This window comes from Oryx dammah, unplaced genomic scaffold (assembly GCF_014754425.2).
Source record: "Oryx dammah isolate SB20612 unplaced genomic scaffold, SCBI_Odam_1.1 HiC_scaffold_2, whole genome shotgun sequence".
In the NCBI taxonomy this organism is placed as follows: Eukaryota; Metazoa; Chordata; class Mammalia; order Artiodactyla; family Bovidae; genus Oryx; species Oryx dammah.
Genome location: NW_024070186.1, coordinates 44,627,087 through 44,646,624, shown reverse-complemented (window position 1 = coordinate 44,646,624; position 19,538 = coordinate 44,627,087). Strand labels below are relative to the sequence as shown.

Genomic DNA, 19,538 nt, shown 5'->3' with positions numbered 1-19,538 from the left:
GGCCATACAAACTTACATGAATTATATGATTCGTAGAGTTTTTATCATCAGTGCCAACAAAAAAATTAATAATGACTTTTTTTCCATATTTAGAATTCAGTTGTGCAATAGATTTCTCAGCTGTCCAAGAAGAACCTAAAGAAATGAAAGATGAAGTATATCATTAGATGCTTAATGCATTAATATGATACTATAGTATAATAATAACAGATTTTATACAGAAATAATTTTTTTTAAAGGGAAGACTGTCTTACCATATTTTTGCTCCCAGTTTTCTAGCGCCACTGGCCAATCATATATATCTGGCAACAGTCTGAGTAGAGGTTCTCCGCCTCTGCTCTCAATAGCAGCTTTAAAAAATAATGAATATAAATATATTATGAAGTCTATACATATTTTGGCATACTCCTAGTAAAATAAAATAAAGAGCACTTACTCTCATTTATACAAGATCTATATAACATTTTTGCTTTCTGCACTGCTATTATGTCTTCAGTTTTGGGTTCCTGAAGGACATCTGAAATGGAGTGTTGGTAAAACACATCAGTATAATTGTTCATTTGCAGCTCTAAATAATATTTTCAATGCAAGTTTGGTTAACAACAACAACAACAACAACTTGTATGTGTTCATACTTCTCCCATTCCAGGAGAGGGAGATGGCAACTCCTGGAATGGGAGAGGGAGTGGCCATCTTATTAGATCATTATTCCTGGTAGAGAAGGAGGAGTTACTTTCATTAGCCAACTTAAATGAAAGTCTTTTTGACTAGATTATTAGTTTCTGGTGAACAGTGATATGTACTGCTCTGCAGTACAGAAGTTACTTTTTCTGATATTGAGATTAAAAAGAAAACAAATTTGTTTTGGAATTTTGAATTTAATATGATAGTCTTCTTGATGGTTGGAGGGTAATTATTTTTGTGTGATCTTACTGTTCATGCTCCAAATGAAATGTTCTACTTGCTTGGATATTAAAAAATAGTAAAAAAAAAAAAAAAAAAAAAAAGTTTTTATTTTTACAAAGTAACTTCTAAACGAGAACACAGAGTGTAGGATAACAAAGGATTAGACACACCTTCCTCAACTTCCCAGGGAGAATGTCTTGATTATATCTGGGTTAGAACAGATATACCTAGTCTGGGAAGGCAAATCTTGGTAATATCTTATAGCAACTTCAACACAGGGCCCAGGTAGAAAGAACATGCATGTCCTGTTTAGCAGAAATCATTTAATTTCTCCTGTAAAATGCATAAAGATGCCATCTTCATGGATAACAGAGCATTTATCATATTATATACAAATGACAGCAGGAATGCTGAAATGCCAACATATTCATTTTAGTGTCTTCCATCCTTAGAGTGACTCAGCAATGGTCCACAAAACTTGGAGGGATTATCAACTTTTAATTTTGTGTGACACTCCCTGTAATGGCTTTTACACTCCCAAGTAAACTCTAGAAAATGGATGTTATTAGTTGCTAGGTTGTGCCTGACTCTTTTGTGACCCCATAGACTATGGCCCACCAGGCTCTTCTGTCCATGGGATTTCCCAGGGAAGAATAATGGAGTGGGCTGCCATTTCCTTCTTCAGGGGATCTTCCTGACCCGGGGGACCGAACCCACATCTCCTGCACTGGCAGGCAGATTCTCTACCACTGAGCCACCTGGGAAGGCCTTAAAATGGATATATTAAGACAGAAATCTTTGATACATAGACTTAAACTTCACTCACCTTTCAAAACGACTTCTAATTCATCTCTTAAAATGTCAAAGTTACTGTAACGAGAGCTGGTCTCAGGAATGACGTTACGTTTCAACCAGCCTCCGCAAGCATACTTGAAAAAGTCTGCACAAGGTTCAACAGTGGCATCCATGTTCTGGATCAGTCGAGCAGCTGAAAGACCAGAGAAAGGATGAGATACAGTGAAGGGTTTGTTTCATAAGTAGTTTGGAGACACATTACTTCTTTATGATCAAGTCAACTGGACTGACGCTCTTCTTTTTACTTGTGAAACTGTGGACTTAGACTGAATGATGAATATTACCTGTGTATACTCCTTCTTCCTTTACTATAGTTGGTTGGTTTTATTCTTGAGAGGTCTGGGTCCTCCTATCCTGCATCTTATCTCTTTCTTTAAATAACCAAGTGTCTTGCTAGTTTCTACCTCAGATGAAAGAAAGAAGGCAGGCCTGCCTTAGCCGTCCTGGGCCTGGAGTCACTCTGCACTCTGATAACTTTGGCTGCTGACTTTGTTCTTCAAGGTGCTGTGACCTTTGGACATCTACGAGGCTCTAAGGCATGTGGGATTGTTAATGAATTGTATTCTTTCAGTAAAGATCTGAAGCTATAGTTAATACTTCTTGGACTCTGCTTACAATATTTCTGCAATTCATACTCGATATCCAATTTGCATTTGTTTATGTAGAGTCTGACATTATAAAATTAGCTGTAAGCTTGTTAGTTTTTCTTTCATCCATGATTTTCTTTGAGAATTATGATGAAAAAAGAAACCAACCAATGTTGAGTATTTACAATGTGCAAAACACTGTACTAGGTGTCTCAATTAATAGAAAGATGTATAAAGAGAAGATGTATGAAGAGAAAAATATTATATTATGTACAGGACTCCTGTGCTCACAATTTCTACACCTGAAATAGGAGAAAACCCTACCATCGCCCTCCCCACATTCTTTCTCATACAAGTTGGACTGTTTTGCAAGGAAAACAAAAGAGCAATTGAGAATTCATCTGCATCAAGAGAGTATAAGTTCTCAAGTGAGCTTTTGAAAATACTTTGCCTTCTGAACAAATTAATTAATTAAACACTTTTAAAGAACTGCTGAGCTGTGTGGATTTTTCCAGCTTGGAATAGTAAATCTGTCTTCCAGCTGAGCCTCGAGCCCCTGCTTCTGACCCTTTCTGGACACGTTTGCCTGGCTGTCATCTCAGTCTCCATCTCTTTAAGACTAAACTCTCTGGGTCGCCTCCAAACCAGTCCTCTCTGGATGTTTGTACTTTGGCAAGCTGTACAATTGTTATCACAGCCTCCCAGGTTTGAAATCTTGAGTAGAATTCTGTGTTTCATGCTCTCTCTTGGGCTATCAGTAACTCTTTAGCCTTTTTCCTATACTCTAGACAATCAATGTCAACCTAGTTTACATCTTCATCCCTTTTGACTAGACATCACCCAGCTACTCCTCTTGCTCTTCATAGTATTATCTCTCTACTTCTATACATATGTTGCATATCTTTCACAGGTTAAACTTCCCCAAAGACCCTTTTGCTCTAGCTACTCCCTTGCTCAAAAATGTCAGTGGCTTGACACTGCCCAGGTTAAATTATGAACTCTTGAACTTGGCTAATCAAAAGTCTCTACCTTCTCTCTTTTTGCCTCTCTATGTGAAGTCACTCAGTCGTATCTGACTCTTTGCGACCCCATGGACTGTAGCCTATCAGGCTCCTTCGTCCATGGGATTTTCCAGGCAGGAGTGCTGGAGTGGATTGCCATTTCCTTCTCCAGGGGATCTTCCCGAGCCAGGAATCGAACCCGGGTCTCCCACATTGCAGGTAGATGCTTTACCATCTGAGCCACCAGGGAAACCCTTTTTCCTCTCTGGGTTTTCACAAAAACACTGTACTTTGGTCAGGTGGGGTTTGCTGCATGGACCACAAACACTCCTGTGCTTCTCTACCCTGCATTTTTGTTTCTCTCCTCCTCACTCCACCCTTTTTTAAAAACAGTTTTATTGGAGTACAGTTCCTTTGTAATGTTGTATTAGTTTCTCCTGTACAACAAAGTGAATCAGCTATACATAAATATATATTCCCTCTTTGTCACCACAGAGCAACAAGTAGAGTTCCCTGTGCCATACATACAGTAGGTTCCTGTTAGTTATTTATTTTATACATAGTAGCATATACATGTCAATCCCAGTCTCCCAGTTCATCCCACCTTCTCTTTCCTCGCCTTGGTATCCGTATGTTTGTGTCTTTATTCCTGCTTTGCAAATAGGTTCATCTGTACCATCTTCCTAGATTCCACATATATGTGTTAATATACAATTTTTTTTTCCTCCTTCTGACTTATTTCCCACCGTATGACATGCTCAAGGTCTACCCATGTCTCTGTAAATAGCACAATTTCGTTCCTTTTTATGGCTGAGTAGAAACTTGACCCTTTTAACTTCTCCCATTCTTTCCAAATTCCACCCACTATTCAAGGTTCAGCTTCTGTCCCATCTCTTCCAAACCATAGGGAAAATTTCTTTCTCTGAACTCCTGGGAGGTCACTGTCTCACTCAGTCTTAAATATTCTAGATTAGGCTATTTTGAATTTCTCATATGAATACCTGCTGAGTCTTCCTAACCATTCTGTTGATGAACTCAACCTCTTTGTATTCCTGTCACCTGGAATGTTCAATAAACTGCGTTGTTTGTATGATGACGTTACTGAATCAGCCATGAGTCCCTTTACTTGTTCTTCCTACACATCTCCTTCCCCAGTTCCTGCAGGACAGACCAGTTCTCATTGCACAGCCTCCAGAGTCAACCCCATACTTCCATTTCCCACAGTTTCCATTCTTTCTTGGGCCTTCCTCTCTAAGGCTCTAGTCATGCCCTTTCACCAAAGTATGGCCCCAGGACTCTCCCCATGCCATCCATCCTGTGTGTCAAATGGATTCACACCATCCTAGCATTTCAGTATGAGATTTTCCACTCCAAAGTATTCAATGTTTCCACTCCAAACTATTCCATATTCCACTACAAAGTATTCAATCCTCTCGCATTCATAATAAAATCCAGATTCATAGCATAATCTAACCTTAATATACCTAGTGAAGCTTCTCTCACCACTTTCTTACATGAGCCATCTGCCCCAGTTAAATGAATGTATTCATTTTATGCTATGAAACATCTTACATTTCTCCATTTCTGTCACTTTGACTATGTTGCCTCAACCCTTGTCAAAATATCCTTTTCCATTTTTTCACATTCAGAAGTTTCAGGCTTGTTCAAGGCCCAGTTCAAATCCTTTTTCTTCATGAAGGACTGTCCCTACAAAGCCCATACTGGCTGACATCCATTTTTCTGTTGGAAAACCCATTGCCTCTTCACCTGGATTGTGGTTCCCGTAAAGGTAGAGATACAATTTCCAGTTTTCTCTCAGAGCCTAACATTGTGCTTGATCAAAACTTGTCAGTAAAAACTAACTTGAAACTTCAGGTAAAGATTAAGAAATAGATCCTAAAAACGAGAAAATGAAAATCTCTTAAACTTTGAAGGAAATGAAGATATGATGACAGGGGAAATAAAAATAAAGACCCTAAATAATAGAATATTTTTATGTAAAGTGAAAAGCCAGAAAGCTGGAACCTGAAAGGACTACTATCTAAAGACATTCTCAGCACACATTTTTTAGCAATTTATACAACTCTTGTCTTTCAACATACTTTAAAAAGTGTAAGCTGAATGTTGTAAAGGGAACCACCATTTTGAAAGCACTTCTACTTTCTTCTATTCTCTAGATGGCTTCTATCCTAACACCACAAAGAGCCATAGACTCCTAGTTAGGAGGGCATCATGCTCAGAGGTTAAAACGTCTGCCTCCAATGTGGGAGACCTGGGTTCGATCCCTGGGTCAGGAAGTTCCCCTGGAGAAGGAAATGGTAACCCACTCCAGTATTCTTGCCTGGAGAATCCCAGGGATGGAGAAGCCTGGTAGCCTACAGTCCACGGAGTCACAAAGAGTCGGACACGACTGAGCGACTTCACTTTCACTTTCTTTCAGGAGGGCATCAAACACATACTGACCCACCCTGAATGGAGAGGAGCAGTAGCTGAAGTTCCACATTCATGAGTGCAAACACATGCCACGTTCACACAGTCTCACCTCCCACAACGAAAAAGATGATCCTTCCCATCTTAGGCTGAATTTCTCACTTGATACCCAGTGAAACTACTTATGTCTGGACAACAAATCAAAGAAGCAGCATTCAAGCAATTTGTGAGGTATGTGCAGGAGAGAGAGAGAGAGAGCACACCTCTGCCAACCCCTTATGTGCCACTTTTAAAGTTTCCCTTTGACCAGAGAGCTCATGGGAGCGCAGGAGCTTCCAATCACATCAAAGAAAAGTTCTGTTCTGATGAATATTTTGGGGCCACGGGCCAAGGCAAGTCATGGGCTAGCACTTTCATGCTGGGGCTTTGATCAACCTTCCTTTAATCTCTTATTGTGGGTTTTGCTTCTCGTTTTGCACCTTATCCTCTGGACCTCCTCTGTGCTGGCTTTCCTTTGAAGTCAGCGGTAGACTCATGGGTAGGAGGGCCATAGGAAACAGACCACCACTGTCAAACTGATTGTAATTGTTTTTATACTTTGCACTTTGTTTTGAATTACTCAACCTCTCCACAAAGCCACACCTGGGGCTCTTCAGATGTTTCCTAATCTGTGAGTTTCTGACTTCTGAGTAAACAAATGTGGTTTAAAAACAAACAAAATTATTTTACTTTCATAAGCAGGCACAAAAATGATGTAGCAAATGCCTATGTATTGACATGAAATGCTGTTGACCAGATGTTTATAAAGGTGGAAAAAAGTGTATATTATGATTTTTTGAAAATCTGCATAAAAACAGAGAAAGTCTAAAAGGTCTTTACAGCAATTATATCCCAGTAGAGGGATTATGAGTGTGTTTAACTTTGTGTTATTTGCTTATCTCTATTTTCCAATTTGTATTAGATGAACATGCTTTGCTTTTACAATAAGAAAAGAGTTTATTTTTAATTTAAGAAAATAGTCACATAAAGACAAGAAAAGTAATCTTTTATTAATAATGAGCTTATTTCTCATGAATGACAATTCTGAATGTTCTAGGCTGATAATAAATGGCATACCGTTTTTTTCTCCAACTAATTTTTTTGTAACATTTGCCCAACTTATTTGACCATAGGAATTTAAAAACAAGCTCAACTACCATCTGGGATATTATTAATTGCTGTATTCATTACCAGGGTCTATTGTATGGGTATGGATTAGAAGACGCTACATAAGCTGAGAAAATGTTTAGAGTTCTTAAATCAGTCAAACTTGTTTTGAATCCCTGAGCTTCCACACTTTTTAGTTGTAAAAGCCTAAGTAGTTACTGGACGTCCCTGGTAGTCCAGTGGTTAAGAATCTGTCTTCCAATGCAGGGGACACAGGTTTGATCTCTGGTCAGGGAAGTAAGATCCCACATGCTGCAAAGCAACTAAGCCTGCACTCAGACACCACAACTACTGAAGCTCACATACTGTGAGCTTGTGGGTCCTGTGGTCCACAACTAGAGAAAGCCTGTGCACCACAAGAAAGACCCAGGGCAGCCAAAAAGAAAAGCCAAAAAGTAGCTTCCCCGAGATCCAAAGCTAGTAAGTAATGGAGACCCAAAACTTACACTTGGTTGTGTTTGGCTCCCCACTCACACTCTCCCCTCCACACTCTGGCCATAGCCGGAGTATGTGAGGAGCAGTGAGCGTGCTCCATCCCTCTCTCCTCCTCCAGTTCTTCCCAATTACCCTTTATTCTCCCCTTGCCCTGCCCTCTTCTTCACCTCCTCTCCTCTCCTCAATGTTGAGTTTATCATCAGAAACTAGTGCAGAGTCCAAGAAAGGAGAAGGCATCAGAATTTGGAGTCTGTAGGGGCCAGGAAGAAGGACAGGGAAAGAAACAGATAAATTCTTCACAGAGGAACAAGCAGACAGAGGCACATCCAGGAAAGCTCTTCTTGAGGTAGACACGTAGCAGGGTTCTTGCCTAACCCTCCTCTAGATAGAGCAGGATGGATGATGGAGAGTGAATATTTTCCATGATATATTTAACAGCAACAACTTTCAACTCTGGTTAACCATGTGAATCACCCTAGAAGCCTTTTAAACATAAAGATGCCAAGGATAGATCCCTGATCAATCAAAACCTTTGAGGTGGTTCCAGCATCTTTTAATGCTTCCTGAGTGATTCTAATGTCCATCTAAGGGAAGAACTATCAGATTAGACAATAGAGAAACTTGTCAAATGAAAACGAGAACTCAGTATCAGCAAGTAAAGACAGTACTATGCTTAGATGTGTGTGTGTGTGCTCAGTTGTGTCCAACATTTTGCGACCCGACTGACCCATGGACTCTAGCCTGTCAGGCTCTGCTGTCAATGAAACTTTCAAGGGAAGAATACTGGAGTGGGTTGCCCTTTCCTACTCCAGGCATACCTGAATGGATCAGGCCTATTCCTTCTCACCTTTCCAGCCTATAAGTGTGAATGGGCTCGTGTCCTGACAACCCATATTTCTAAGTGTACTGATCCTTTCCGAGTCCCTAGCACAGTATGGAAGGTAATCACACAAGTGTCTTCTGTACAGGCCCACTCTCCTTAGGCCTCCAATATACTGGCTTTGCCTCCAGAGCCTCCTTTCCTGGATCCCATCCACAACCTCTGGTGCAGGGAACATGCTCTCTTCCATCAGTCACTGTCTTAGAGGAGTCCCAAGAGGCTCATGATCCCTCCAGGTGAGGATCTCTCTTGATTTTATCTCCATGCCTTCCTCTACCAAGAACCACAAGGACCAGTGAGCCTGGTTTGTGGGGAGAGCCACAATAGCAAAAACTGGACTGCATACAGAATCACTTCTCTGATGGGAAAGGTTTTCTTCAACAGACATTTGTGTTGATCTTGACTTTTTATTCCTCTTCTGAGATGAGCTCTATCTATCTTGGGAGGACCCTGGCCCTCTCAGCAAACAGACCCAGGACACAACCAATCCACTAGTTACCAGACATGATTAGGCATGGTGGAATTCTAGCTTCACTAGAAACCAGCTACTGGTCTACCTCAAGAAGGGGCAATCCATGGTCTGCCTTTGAATGCCAATAGCTTCCAACGTTGGAGAAGGAAATGGCAACCCACTCCAGTGTTCTTGCCTGGAGAATCCCCGGGACGGAGGAGCCTGGTGGGCTGCCATCTATGGGGTTGCACAGAGTCGGACACGACTGAAGCGACTTAGCAGCAGCAGCAGCAGCTTCCAATGTCTTAGGATCCCCCTTTTTTATCTGTATGCCATGCTTTCAATTAACATCAATGGTTTGCTGAATGAAAATGGAATTTGGGGCAATATCAAAAGAAAGATTTCTAAATTTATACATGTACATTCCCTAGAGGCCAGTTTTCTGGTCCTGTGTGCATGAATGTGTATGTGTATTTTAAAGAGACTTCTGCATGTGTCAAATGCTCCTAGGAAGACTCTCAGGAAAATAATGTAATCTGAAATAAATGATTGCCACTGGACAGCAAGAAGCTTTGTGCTGTGGCACTTTGTTGTAAGTTTAATTTTCTTTAATGTTGATCCTTACTTAGTAGATCATACAGTCCCGTGCAAATGAATTAACAGGAATTATGAATAGGGTTCAGACTTAAACTGAAGAAATTAGGGAAAACCACTAAACCATTCAGGTATGACCTAAATCAAATCCCTTATTGATTATACAGTGGAAGTGAGAAATAGATTCAAGGGATTAGATCTGATAGACAGAGTGCCTGGTGAACTATGGACAGAGGTTTGTGACATTGTATACGAGGCAATAATCAAACCATCCCCAAGAAAAAGAAATGCAAAAAGGCAAAATGGTGATCTGAGGAGGCCTCACAAATAGCTGTGAAAAGAAGAGAAGCTAAAGGCAAAGGAGAAAAAGAACGATATACCCAATTGAATGCAGAGTTCCAAAGAATAGCAAGGAGAGATAAGAAAGCCTTCCTCAGTGATCAGTGCAAAGAAATAGAGAAAAATAATAGAATGGGAAAGACTAGAGATCTCTTCAAGAGAATTAGAGATACCAAGGGAATACGTCATGCAAAGATGGGCAAAATGAAGGACAGAAATGGTATGGACCTAAGAGAAGCAGAAGATATTAAGAAGAGGTGGCAAGAATACACAGAAGAACTATACAAAAAAGATCTTCATGACCCAGATAATCACAATGGTGTGATCACTCACCTACAGTCAGACATCCTGGAATGAGAAGTCAAGTGGGCCTTAGGAAGCATCACTACAATCAAAGCTAGTGGAGGTGATGGAATTCCAGTTGAGCTATTTCAAATTTTAAAAGATGATGCTGTGAAAGTGCTACACTCAATATGCCAGCAAATTTGGAAAACTCAGCAGTGGCTGAAGGACTGGAAAAGGTCAGTTTTCATTCCAATCCCAAAGAAAGGCAATGCCAAAGAATGCTCAAACTACTGCACAATTGCACTCATCTTAGTCAGTTCAGTTCAATCGCTCAGTTGTGTCTGACTCTGCAACTCCATGGACTGCAGCCCACCAGGCCTCCCTGTCCATCACCAACCACCAGAGTTTGCCCAAACTCATGTCCATCAAGTCGGTGATGCCATCCAACCATCTCATCCCTTCCCTCTTTCGTCCCTTTCTCCTCCCACCTTCAATCTTTCCCCGCATCAGGGTCAAGATAAGTCAGTTCTTTGCACAGGTGGCCAAAGTATTGGAGTTTCAGCTTCAACATCAGTCCTTCCAATGAACACCCAGGACTGATCTCCTTTAGGATGGACTGCTTGGATCTTTTTGCAGTCCAAGGGACCTTCAAAAGTCTTCTCCAACATCACAGTTCAAAAGCATCAATTCTTCGGCACTCAGCTTTCTTTATAGTCCAACTCTCACATCCATACATGACTACTGAAAAAGCAATAGCCTTGACTAGATGGACCTTTGTTGGCAAAGTAATGTCTCTGCTTATTAATATGCTGTCTAGGTTGGTCATAACTTTCCTTCCAAGGAGCAAGCATCTTTTAATTTCATGCCTGCAATCACCATCTGCAGTGATTTTGGAGCCCCCAAAAATAAAGTCTGCCACTATTTGACTGTTTCCCCATCTATTTCCCATGAAGTGATGGGACCAGATGCCATGATCTTCGTTTTCTGAATGTTGAGCTTTAAGCTAACTTTTTCACTCTCCTCTTTCACTTTCATCAAGAGGCTCTTTAGCTATTCTTCACTTTCTGCCATAAGGGTGGTATCATCCGCATACCTGAGGTTATTGATATTTCTCCTGGCAATCTTGATTCCAGCTTGTACTTCTTCCAGTCCAAGGTTCCTCATGATGTCCTCTGCATATAAGTTAAATAAGCAGGGTGACAATATACAGCCTTAACATACTCCTTTTCCTATTTGGAATTAGTCTGTTGTTCCATGTCCAGTTCTAACTGTTCCTTCCTGACCTGCATACAGATTTTTTAAGAGAAAGCTCAGGTGGTCTGGTATTCCCATCTCCTTCAGAATTTTCCAGAACTTGTTGTGATCCACACAAAGGCTTTGGCATAGTCAATAAAGCAGGAATAGATGTTTTTCTGGAACTCTCTTGATGATGCAGTGGATGTTGGCAATTTGATCTCTGGTTCCTCTGTCTTTTCTAAAAGCAACTTGAACATCTGGAAGTTCACAGTTCCTACATGCTAGTAAAGTAATGCTCAAAATTCTCCAAGCCAGGCTTCAACAGCACATGAACCATACTGTTCCAAATAGACTAGTTCCAAATAGGGAAAGGAGTATGTCAAGGCTGTATACTGTCACCCTGCTTATTTAACTTATATGCAGAGTACATCATGAGAAACGGGCTGGAGGAAGCACAAGCCAGAATCAGGATTGCCAGGGAGAAATATCAATAACCTCAAATATGCAGATGACATCACCCTTATGGCAGAAAGTGAAGAGGAACTAAAGAGCCTCTTGATGAAAGTGAAAGAGGAGGGTGAAAAAGTTGGCTTAAAGCTCAACATTCAGAAAACTAAGATCATGACATCTGGTCCCATCACTCCATGGCAAATAGATGGAGAAACAGTGGCAGACTTTATTTTGGGGGGCTCCAAAATCACTGCAGATGGTGACTGCAGGCATGAAATTAAAAGACGCTTGCTGCTTGGAAGAAAAGTTATGACCAACCTAGATAGCATATTAATAAGCAGAGACATTACTTTGCCAACAAAGGTCCATTTAGTCAAACCTATGGTTTTTCCATAGCTTTGTGAGAGTTGGACTATAAAGAATGCTGAGTGCCGAAAAATTGATGTTTTTGACCTGTGATGTTGGAGAAGACTTTTGAAGGTCCCTTGGACTGCAAGGAGATCCAAGCAGTCTATCCTAAAGGAGATCAGTCCTGAATATTCATTGGAAGGACTGATGCTGAAGCTGAAACTCTAATATTTTGGCCACCTGATGCAAAGAACTGACTCATTGGAAAAGACCCTGATCCTGGGAAAGATTGAAGGTGGGAGGAGAAGGGGATGACAGAGGATGAGATGGTTGAGTAGCATCACCGACTTGATGGACATGAGTTTGGGTAAACCCTGGGAGTTGGTGATGGACAGGGAGGCCTGGTGGGCTGCAGTCCATGGAGCCACAAAGAGTCGGTCGGACATGACTGAGCAACCGAACTCAACTGAACTGAACTGATGAATAGGGTGAATTTCTATTATTTGATGGATTTGTTCTAAAGTCAATAGTAACACTGAATTAACAAATATTGATACTGTATAGCTCAGGGAACTCAGTGCCCTCCGGTGACCTTAATGTTGAAAACAGAGGGGATATATGTATATGTATAGCAGATTCACTTTGCTGTACAGTAGAAACTAACACAAATTGTAAAGCAACTATTCTCCAATAAAAATTAATTTTAAAAAATTCTGAAGCATTGACCCTTGGAAAATACAATGTTAGGTTCCTATGAGCCTCTGATCACACAGCATTTCCATCAACTGATCAATACATAACCTCGTTTTATGTGTTCCTGTTTAATTTCTGATTTAATATATACATCATTGATCCATTAACATTGAAGTCAGAGCCAACAGCACTACAACTCATACCTGAGTGAAGCTTATGTATCACATGTCTTTTCTCTGTAAGGCACATCACAGCCTTCTTGCACTTAGGACCACTAGACAGCACTTCAGCACTAGGCCTAGGGACCATTTTAAACAATAAAATAATTAACAAAAAGTATAAAAAATGTGAAACATGTGGCAGTAAAAAGACCAGAAGGACCCTCGTTTACAATCTCATTGGACATCAGGAGGGTACACATATGCGGGTGACAGAAATCTTTCATCAGTCTATAAATGATCTCGAAAGTGTGAAGACTGATTTGGAGGTTACAAATAAATTTTAGCCAGTAAGCAAATTAGCAAATATAAAATTTGTAAATGACTAGGGTCAACTACACTTTTGTCCATTTTTTTTCTTTCAGGCTTTTAAAAAATATCCAGGAAAATGTGCAAAACAAGCAACAATATTAAGTGGAAATGGACTGAAATCATTTCTTTCTCAGATACTATTGTATTATTAAAAACTCCTGGCCACTATATGTTTTAGTGTTGAACATTTTAAATAGACTAGGCATCTATTTATTTACAACAAATATGAAACATTCCTAGCTTGGTGGCAAATTTTCTTCAGTGACTATTCTTTCCCTGCTTAAATCAGATTTCAAGGAAGCTTTTATGAGCAAAACTGTTTTAAGCTTATTCTCTCTCAATCGGCCTACACCCTTGGTTTTTTGCTCCCAACCACACGACATTTTCATTTTGGTACCTTAAAACTTACTATAATCATCAGCCTGGTCTATGACCATTTTGGAAGTGTCCAGAAGACGTCAGAGAAATGCTGGGCATCTAGGAGCAAACGCTCCTGTGAAGACCAGAGGACATTCATTTCTGATTCAACCTCCTAACCTGTCTGCTTTATTAACAGATACCAAGCTTGATACTTGGGTTTCCCTGGTGGCTCAGTGGTAAAGAACCCACCTGTCAATGCAGGAGACATAAGAGATGCGGGTTCAATCCCTGGGTTGCAAAGATGCCCTGGAGAAGGAAATGGCAACCCACTCCAGTATTCTTGCCTGGGAAATCCCATGGACAGAGGAGCCTGGCGGGCTACAGTCCAAAGGCTTGCAAAGAGTTGGACATGACTAAGCAACTAAACAACAAACCACAAAGCTTGCTATTGCTTACTAAGCAATTTTTGACAATTTAAAAATCTCCTTTGACAACATTCTGAAAGTACTGCTGACCTCATTCCCCTGCTGCCACCCTCCTCCCACCATCTCCCAACCAAAATTAAGGCAAAGTCAGAACGTTTTGAAAGAACACAAGGAAAATGCAATGTAATTACAACGGGTCACAAAGGACTCCATTCAGAAGGCAGCAATGTAGAAACTAGAATCTGGGGGACCATTCGTAAAGAGAAAATGACTGAAAATTAGCAAGCACACAGACTAATGCTAATAAAACCAAAGAGTTTTCATTATAAATGTTCAGATTCTTTCAAAATCCAACCCTCCTTTTTAAATGAAATCCCTGTTTCAAATGGCTTTTCTGATGCCTTGGTTAAAGAAAGGTTGGGGGGAAGCAGGTGAGGGGATACTTGATGCTAGATATAATCAGGATGTAATAAGAACCGCTAATCATTTAGTCAAACACTCCTGGTCAACCACTGGGTAAGTTCAAGACAAGCCAAAGTCAAATCTTGCACTAGTCCAACTGGTCAGTGCCAAAAGCCACCTCTATACCACTGTTCAGAAACTGTGGATTTACACAAGTAGATTTGAAGAAAGTTTCAAGGTAGTGAATTTTCTCTGTAGAATTGAAACTCCCAGGAAAGGAGATTTACTTTTTGTGTTTTAGCTTGAAGAGTAATTAGTTTAAAATTATATTTCATATACGACATGCATGTGTGCTCAGCCATGTCTGACTCTTTGTGATCCCATCTGGCAATGTAGCCCGCCAGACTCCTCTGTCCAGGCAAGAATACTGGAGTGGGTTGCCATTTCCTCCTTCAGGGGATCTTCTCAACCCAGGGACTGAATTCTGTATATGGCACATCTCCTGCACTGGGAGGCAGATTCTTTACCACTGTACCATGTGACCAATTTACCTTGAATGCATAGGCACAAACATACACTCAGAACCACGCCCCCAAAGGCTCCATACCCTCATACACACAGACACAAGCTATACATAGTTAACCTGGAATCCATTTGCTATCAGATTTACAGATAAACTCACTGTCAAATTTATAGGTAAAATATAAACAATAGGATTTTAATTAAGGTTCAGCCAAAGATGCATATGTCATAATAACAATAAAAAGTCAGTGTTTGACACGTGTTAGGCACCAGGCACTTACTTCATGCATTTGCTTCAAACTTTAAGTTTGAAGTATGGCAACAATATTTTTGTCCCCACTTTGTGTGCCTGGTCACTCAGTCACTTCTGACTCTTTTGAGACCCCATGGACTGTAGCCCGCCAAGTTCCTCTGTCCGTGGGGATTCTCCAGGCAAAATACTGGAGAGGTTTGCCATGCCTTCCTCCAGGGGATCTTCCCAATCCAGGGGTCAAACTCAGGTCTCCTGCATTGCCGGCAGACTCTTCGCCGTCTGAGCCAACAGAGAAGCCCACTTTAGAGCTATAGTAATTGAGTCCCTACTTTAGAGCTAAAGAAATTGAGGATAAGGAATCTGTATGCGAAGTCACACTGTCGGTAAGTAGCAATGCTGAAGGTTTTAATTATTTTTCTTTCTTACAACATCTTCCTATTGCTCTATAAATAGGACATATTATGTTTATTTTAAGGAAACCTAGGCATTGAGTGATTACATGCTTGAAGTTATTAATATGACTTTAGAGAGAGCCTAGGTCTAACTTTAAGCTGATGTCTTTCTACAGAATCATCCTTCCATAACTCCAAATAACACCAGAAAACATTTTGAAAGTTCCGCAGAGAGAACCCAAATAAAATTATATAGCAGTCACTGTTTTTTTGTTGCCCAATTAAGATTTTAATTGCTTCATAACATGAGTATAGCTACATAAAGTTTTTCACCTCATTTGACCCTAGACTTTAGAACTTGTATAGATAATTACAGAAATCTCAAGTCTAATGGACCTACAGTAATGATACTTAGTTGGCGTTTCCAAATTAGTGAAATTCTTCAGCCTTATCTTACAGCCCATTTAAATGAATGGCTCATAGCCAAGAGAGGATAGTCAATAATTTTCCAGTAGGGATTCCTTCAAAATTCACAACCCAAAACATCCTGTTAACAAATGGAAGCCCTGAAACTGTGTTACAATTAAGTTAAAGTGCCCTAAGTCTAAAAATAAATTTTCTTTTTCAAGTCCAATTTGCATTTTAAATCCTAAAAGATTCTCTGCTGGCAAAAAGCTATTAAAGATTATACTACAATTTAAATACAATATATCACTTAAAATAAGTTATCAAGGCTGCATGTTGATTATAATATTAATGAATAATAATATTCCTCATTTAAGGAAAGATACAGAAGGTTATGAAAAGGCTATATTGTTCCCTTAGTAACTTTATTAGGTAGATCTCAAACTCTGGACACTGGTGGGTATCTCTAAGGAAAAAGCAATGATATTATATAGCCATGTTTCTCCCATTTAAAAATTTTGCTGTTTTGGATCATGCTGTCAAACAAAGTGATCAGTCCAACTTCAGTGATATATAATTACTGGGAGTAATTCAAAACATTCTGCCTTTGCATCAATTTTGGATAGGGAGTGGTGCAAGATCACAATAGAAGGATAAACTGGGTCATTGGTGCTTTAGAATGCTGCCTAAAGTGAAGTCAAAATTATAAAAACAAAACAAAACTCTAGTGGGCACTATGACATGGAGTACATATTAACAAATTAGGCATTTAGTGGATACAAGGTAGTGTAAGTCTCCATATGTTTATCTTTTTAAAACCTATCTCTCTTCTATTACAGAAGACCCAGAAGATTATTTTAAATCATTTGCCTTCTCCAAAAAAGATTTTTTTCTTTGTGGACCATGAAAAGACTCTGAAATTTTCAACAACTATTTTTGAGTACCCCTAGATGTCTGACACTATTGGGATCTGAATATATGTTGTGGTGAATAACCAGGTATGATCCCTGCCCTCACAGGGACTCTGTACCCTCACAGAATCTGCAGGGTTTCCTCTGACACAGACTATTTCTTTCATGATGTACATGCATTCCTATAAAGTAACTATATCTAGAAAGGAAGGGTTGTTATGCTCCACTCTCATTTCCAATTCCCAAACTTATCTAGTATTCAGTTGACAGGTAAAGCTCCTATTTTCTATAACTCAGAGATAAGGAGATACTTGCAGTGTGATTCTATAAATGAGCTTATTATGGGTGATTGTGTGGATTAACCAGGAGTGTGAATGAGCATACTATGAGTGAAACATATTCCTGGGATAGAGGAATCTTCAAGGATGATGGTCAAAAACCAGCCACACTTAGCCAAACAGAGACATTTAAGAGAAGGTGAGCACAGGATCTCATTAAAGGAGAGCAGAGATGAGTTATTGAGAAGGGAGAAGCTCTGAGAGAGGTGGTGTTGGAAAAGAAAGGACAGACTAATAGAGATTTTGGTCATATGAAGCTGGAAATGGTTATGTAAGTAGGAAATTAGTTACAAAATCTCCCTGAAAGAAAATAGTGGGAAGAGAAATACATACAGAAACTGTCTCCTTGTTGACCCAGTTCTAGCTTAGGAGGGTAGAATTAACAAGGAAAATTAAACCACCAAGAAGAGAATAATTGACTTTACTGCTAGCAAAAGAGATAGATCAGACGGAAAAGGGCTAAAGTCGGGAAATTTGATGGGGAGATACAAAACTAAGAAATCTGATTTCAATATGTGAAACAGTCAGAATGAGACCACTTCTTTGTTGCTGTATTTATGGATCAGGTGCCCTGAAAACACCTTGCTTAGACAACAGTGACTTTCTAACCAAGATAAGGAACCTGACAGAATAAATATAAACAAATATAAAATGTAAATAAAATATATAAATATAAAACATAAAATATTCATATATGCAATCAGTATTTATTGGTGACTTACTATTTGCGATGCACCTTGTTAGCTGCTAGAAACAGACTGATGAGTAAGATAGAAATAGTTATTATAGTGGGGCAAATCTAGACATTGGAGAACTAACTACAAGTATGATGTGAGTTATGGGTAAACATATAAGATGTGTTGGGAGCAAAGGTGGAGAAGGCGATGGCACCCCACTCCAGTACTCTTGCCTGGAAAATCCCATGGACGAAGAGGCCTGGTGGGCTGCAGTCCACGGGGTCGCAAAGAGTCGGACACGACTGAGCGACTTCACTTTCACTTTTCACTTTCATGCATTGGAGAAGGAAATGGCAACCCACTCCAGTGTTCTTGCCTGGAGAATCCCAGGGGCAGGGTGGCCTGGTGGGCTGCTGTCTATGGGGTCGCACAGAGTCAGACACGACTGATGTGACTTAGCAGCAGCAGCAGCAGGGAGCAAAGGAGTTAGCTAGGCAAAGGTGAAAGAGGGAAGACATTTCATTCATTCACTCATTCATTCATTCAACAGATAGTGGAGTCAGGAACAGAGTTATGGTCCAGGCAGAGGTGGTGAGTGACAGGCTTGACAAAAGAGGCAACTGAAAGACGACTGGAGTACAGAGAGGCTCTCTGTGGGTATGGAAAGGTGGGTCATCCTCAGAAGGAAGGATACAGGATGGATAAAGAATGAAGGGCTAGATCCCCAGGGCTTCAAAATCCCCAGGGCAGAGCATCCCTGAAGAGGAGCCCTGCCTCTTCAGTTGGTGGAAAGAGATCTGTGGGAACCAACAAGCAGGGGCTTGGCCTTTGTCACCCTGTCCAGTTTAGGGAAGGGAGTTGATCACGGGAAAGGATTTCCTCTTGCTGAGGTTGCAGGAAATAGCCAGCCTTGTCCTAGAAGTCCTCATCATGTGCATCTAATAGAAATGGGCCTTTTGATCCTCAGTCTATCTGGATGGCTGGTCAAAAAGTTATAAACCATCTTTCAGCACGTGCCTTTGCCCAGTCAACTTAGGCTTTCAGGAGCCCTTGCTTGGACAAGGCCTCCCCATGAATCCAGACAGAGTTCTCATGGATTACAGATATTAAGCTGCTGGGTGACCTCTTCTGTAAGATTTGTACACAAAGGCATTATTTGTATGACTGTATGGGCTAGGTTAGAGATGGAGCTTCAGACTATCAATCATGCAATAAGTTATCAGTAGGAGATGTACAGTTTCTAAGAATTAACTCAAGGTAATCCACAGACTATAAAAGCAATAATAATTACAAGTACACCCTTTATCCACAGCAACGATTCTAATTCCAATACCTTAAACAATGACTAGTCCATAAGAGACACTCCCAAAGAAGCCTTCCTTCTTGTCTTCTGTTAGTGAATTATCACCACCTGTTATTTTAAAGCTGTACTTTTACTGTATCAAAATCTTAAGATATTTTGATACTGGCTTCTTTTTTCCTGTTACTACCGTTAAATATGGCTTTTTATTGTTCATTTAAACTCAGATAGGCAGCATCTGAAAAATTTTGAACTTTTGACACATAGATTTGCTTGTATTAAAATAAAATAAGACAAAAAATTGATTCCTCCCTCTCTAAAATTTTT

The 19,538-nt window shown here is 40.1% G+C and overlaps 1 protein-coding gene across 6 annotated transcripts in view; it reads right to left on the bottom strand.

Annotated features, from left to right (window-relative positions):
• The window catches only part of MME (membrane metalloendopeptidase), a 108,735-nt gene that overhangs the window by 68,820 nt on the left and 20,377 nt on the right, over positions 1-19,538 (bottom strand). For all 6 annotated transcript variants that reach the window (XM_040247303.1, XM_040247307.1, XM_040247300.1 and 3 more), the window contains exons 4-7: positions 1,733-1,894; positions 437-517; positions 255-350; positions 17-135 (exon numbers count right to left, since the gene is read on the bottom strand). In XM_040247303.1, coding sequence (XP_040103237.1) covers positions 17-135; positions 255-350; positions 437-517; positions 1,733-1,894 — 458 coding nt within the window. The remainder of the gene's footprint in view (positions 1-16; positions 136-254; positions 351-436; positions 518-1,732; positions 1,895-19,538) is intronic.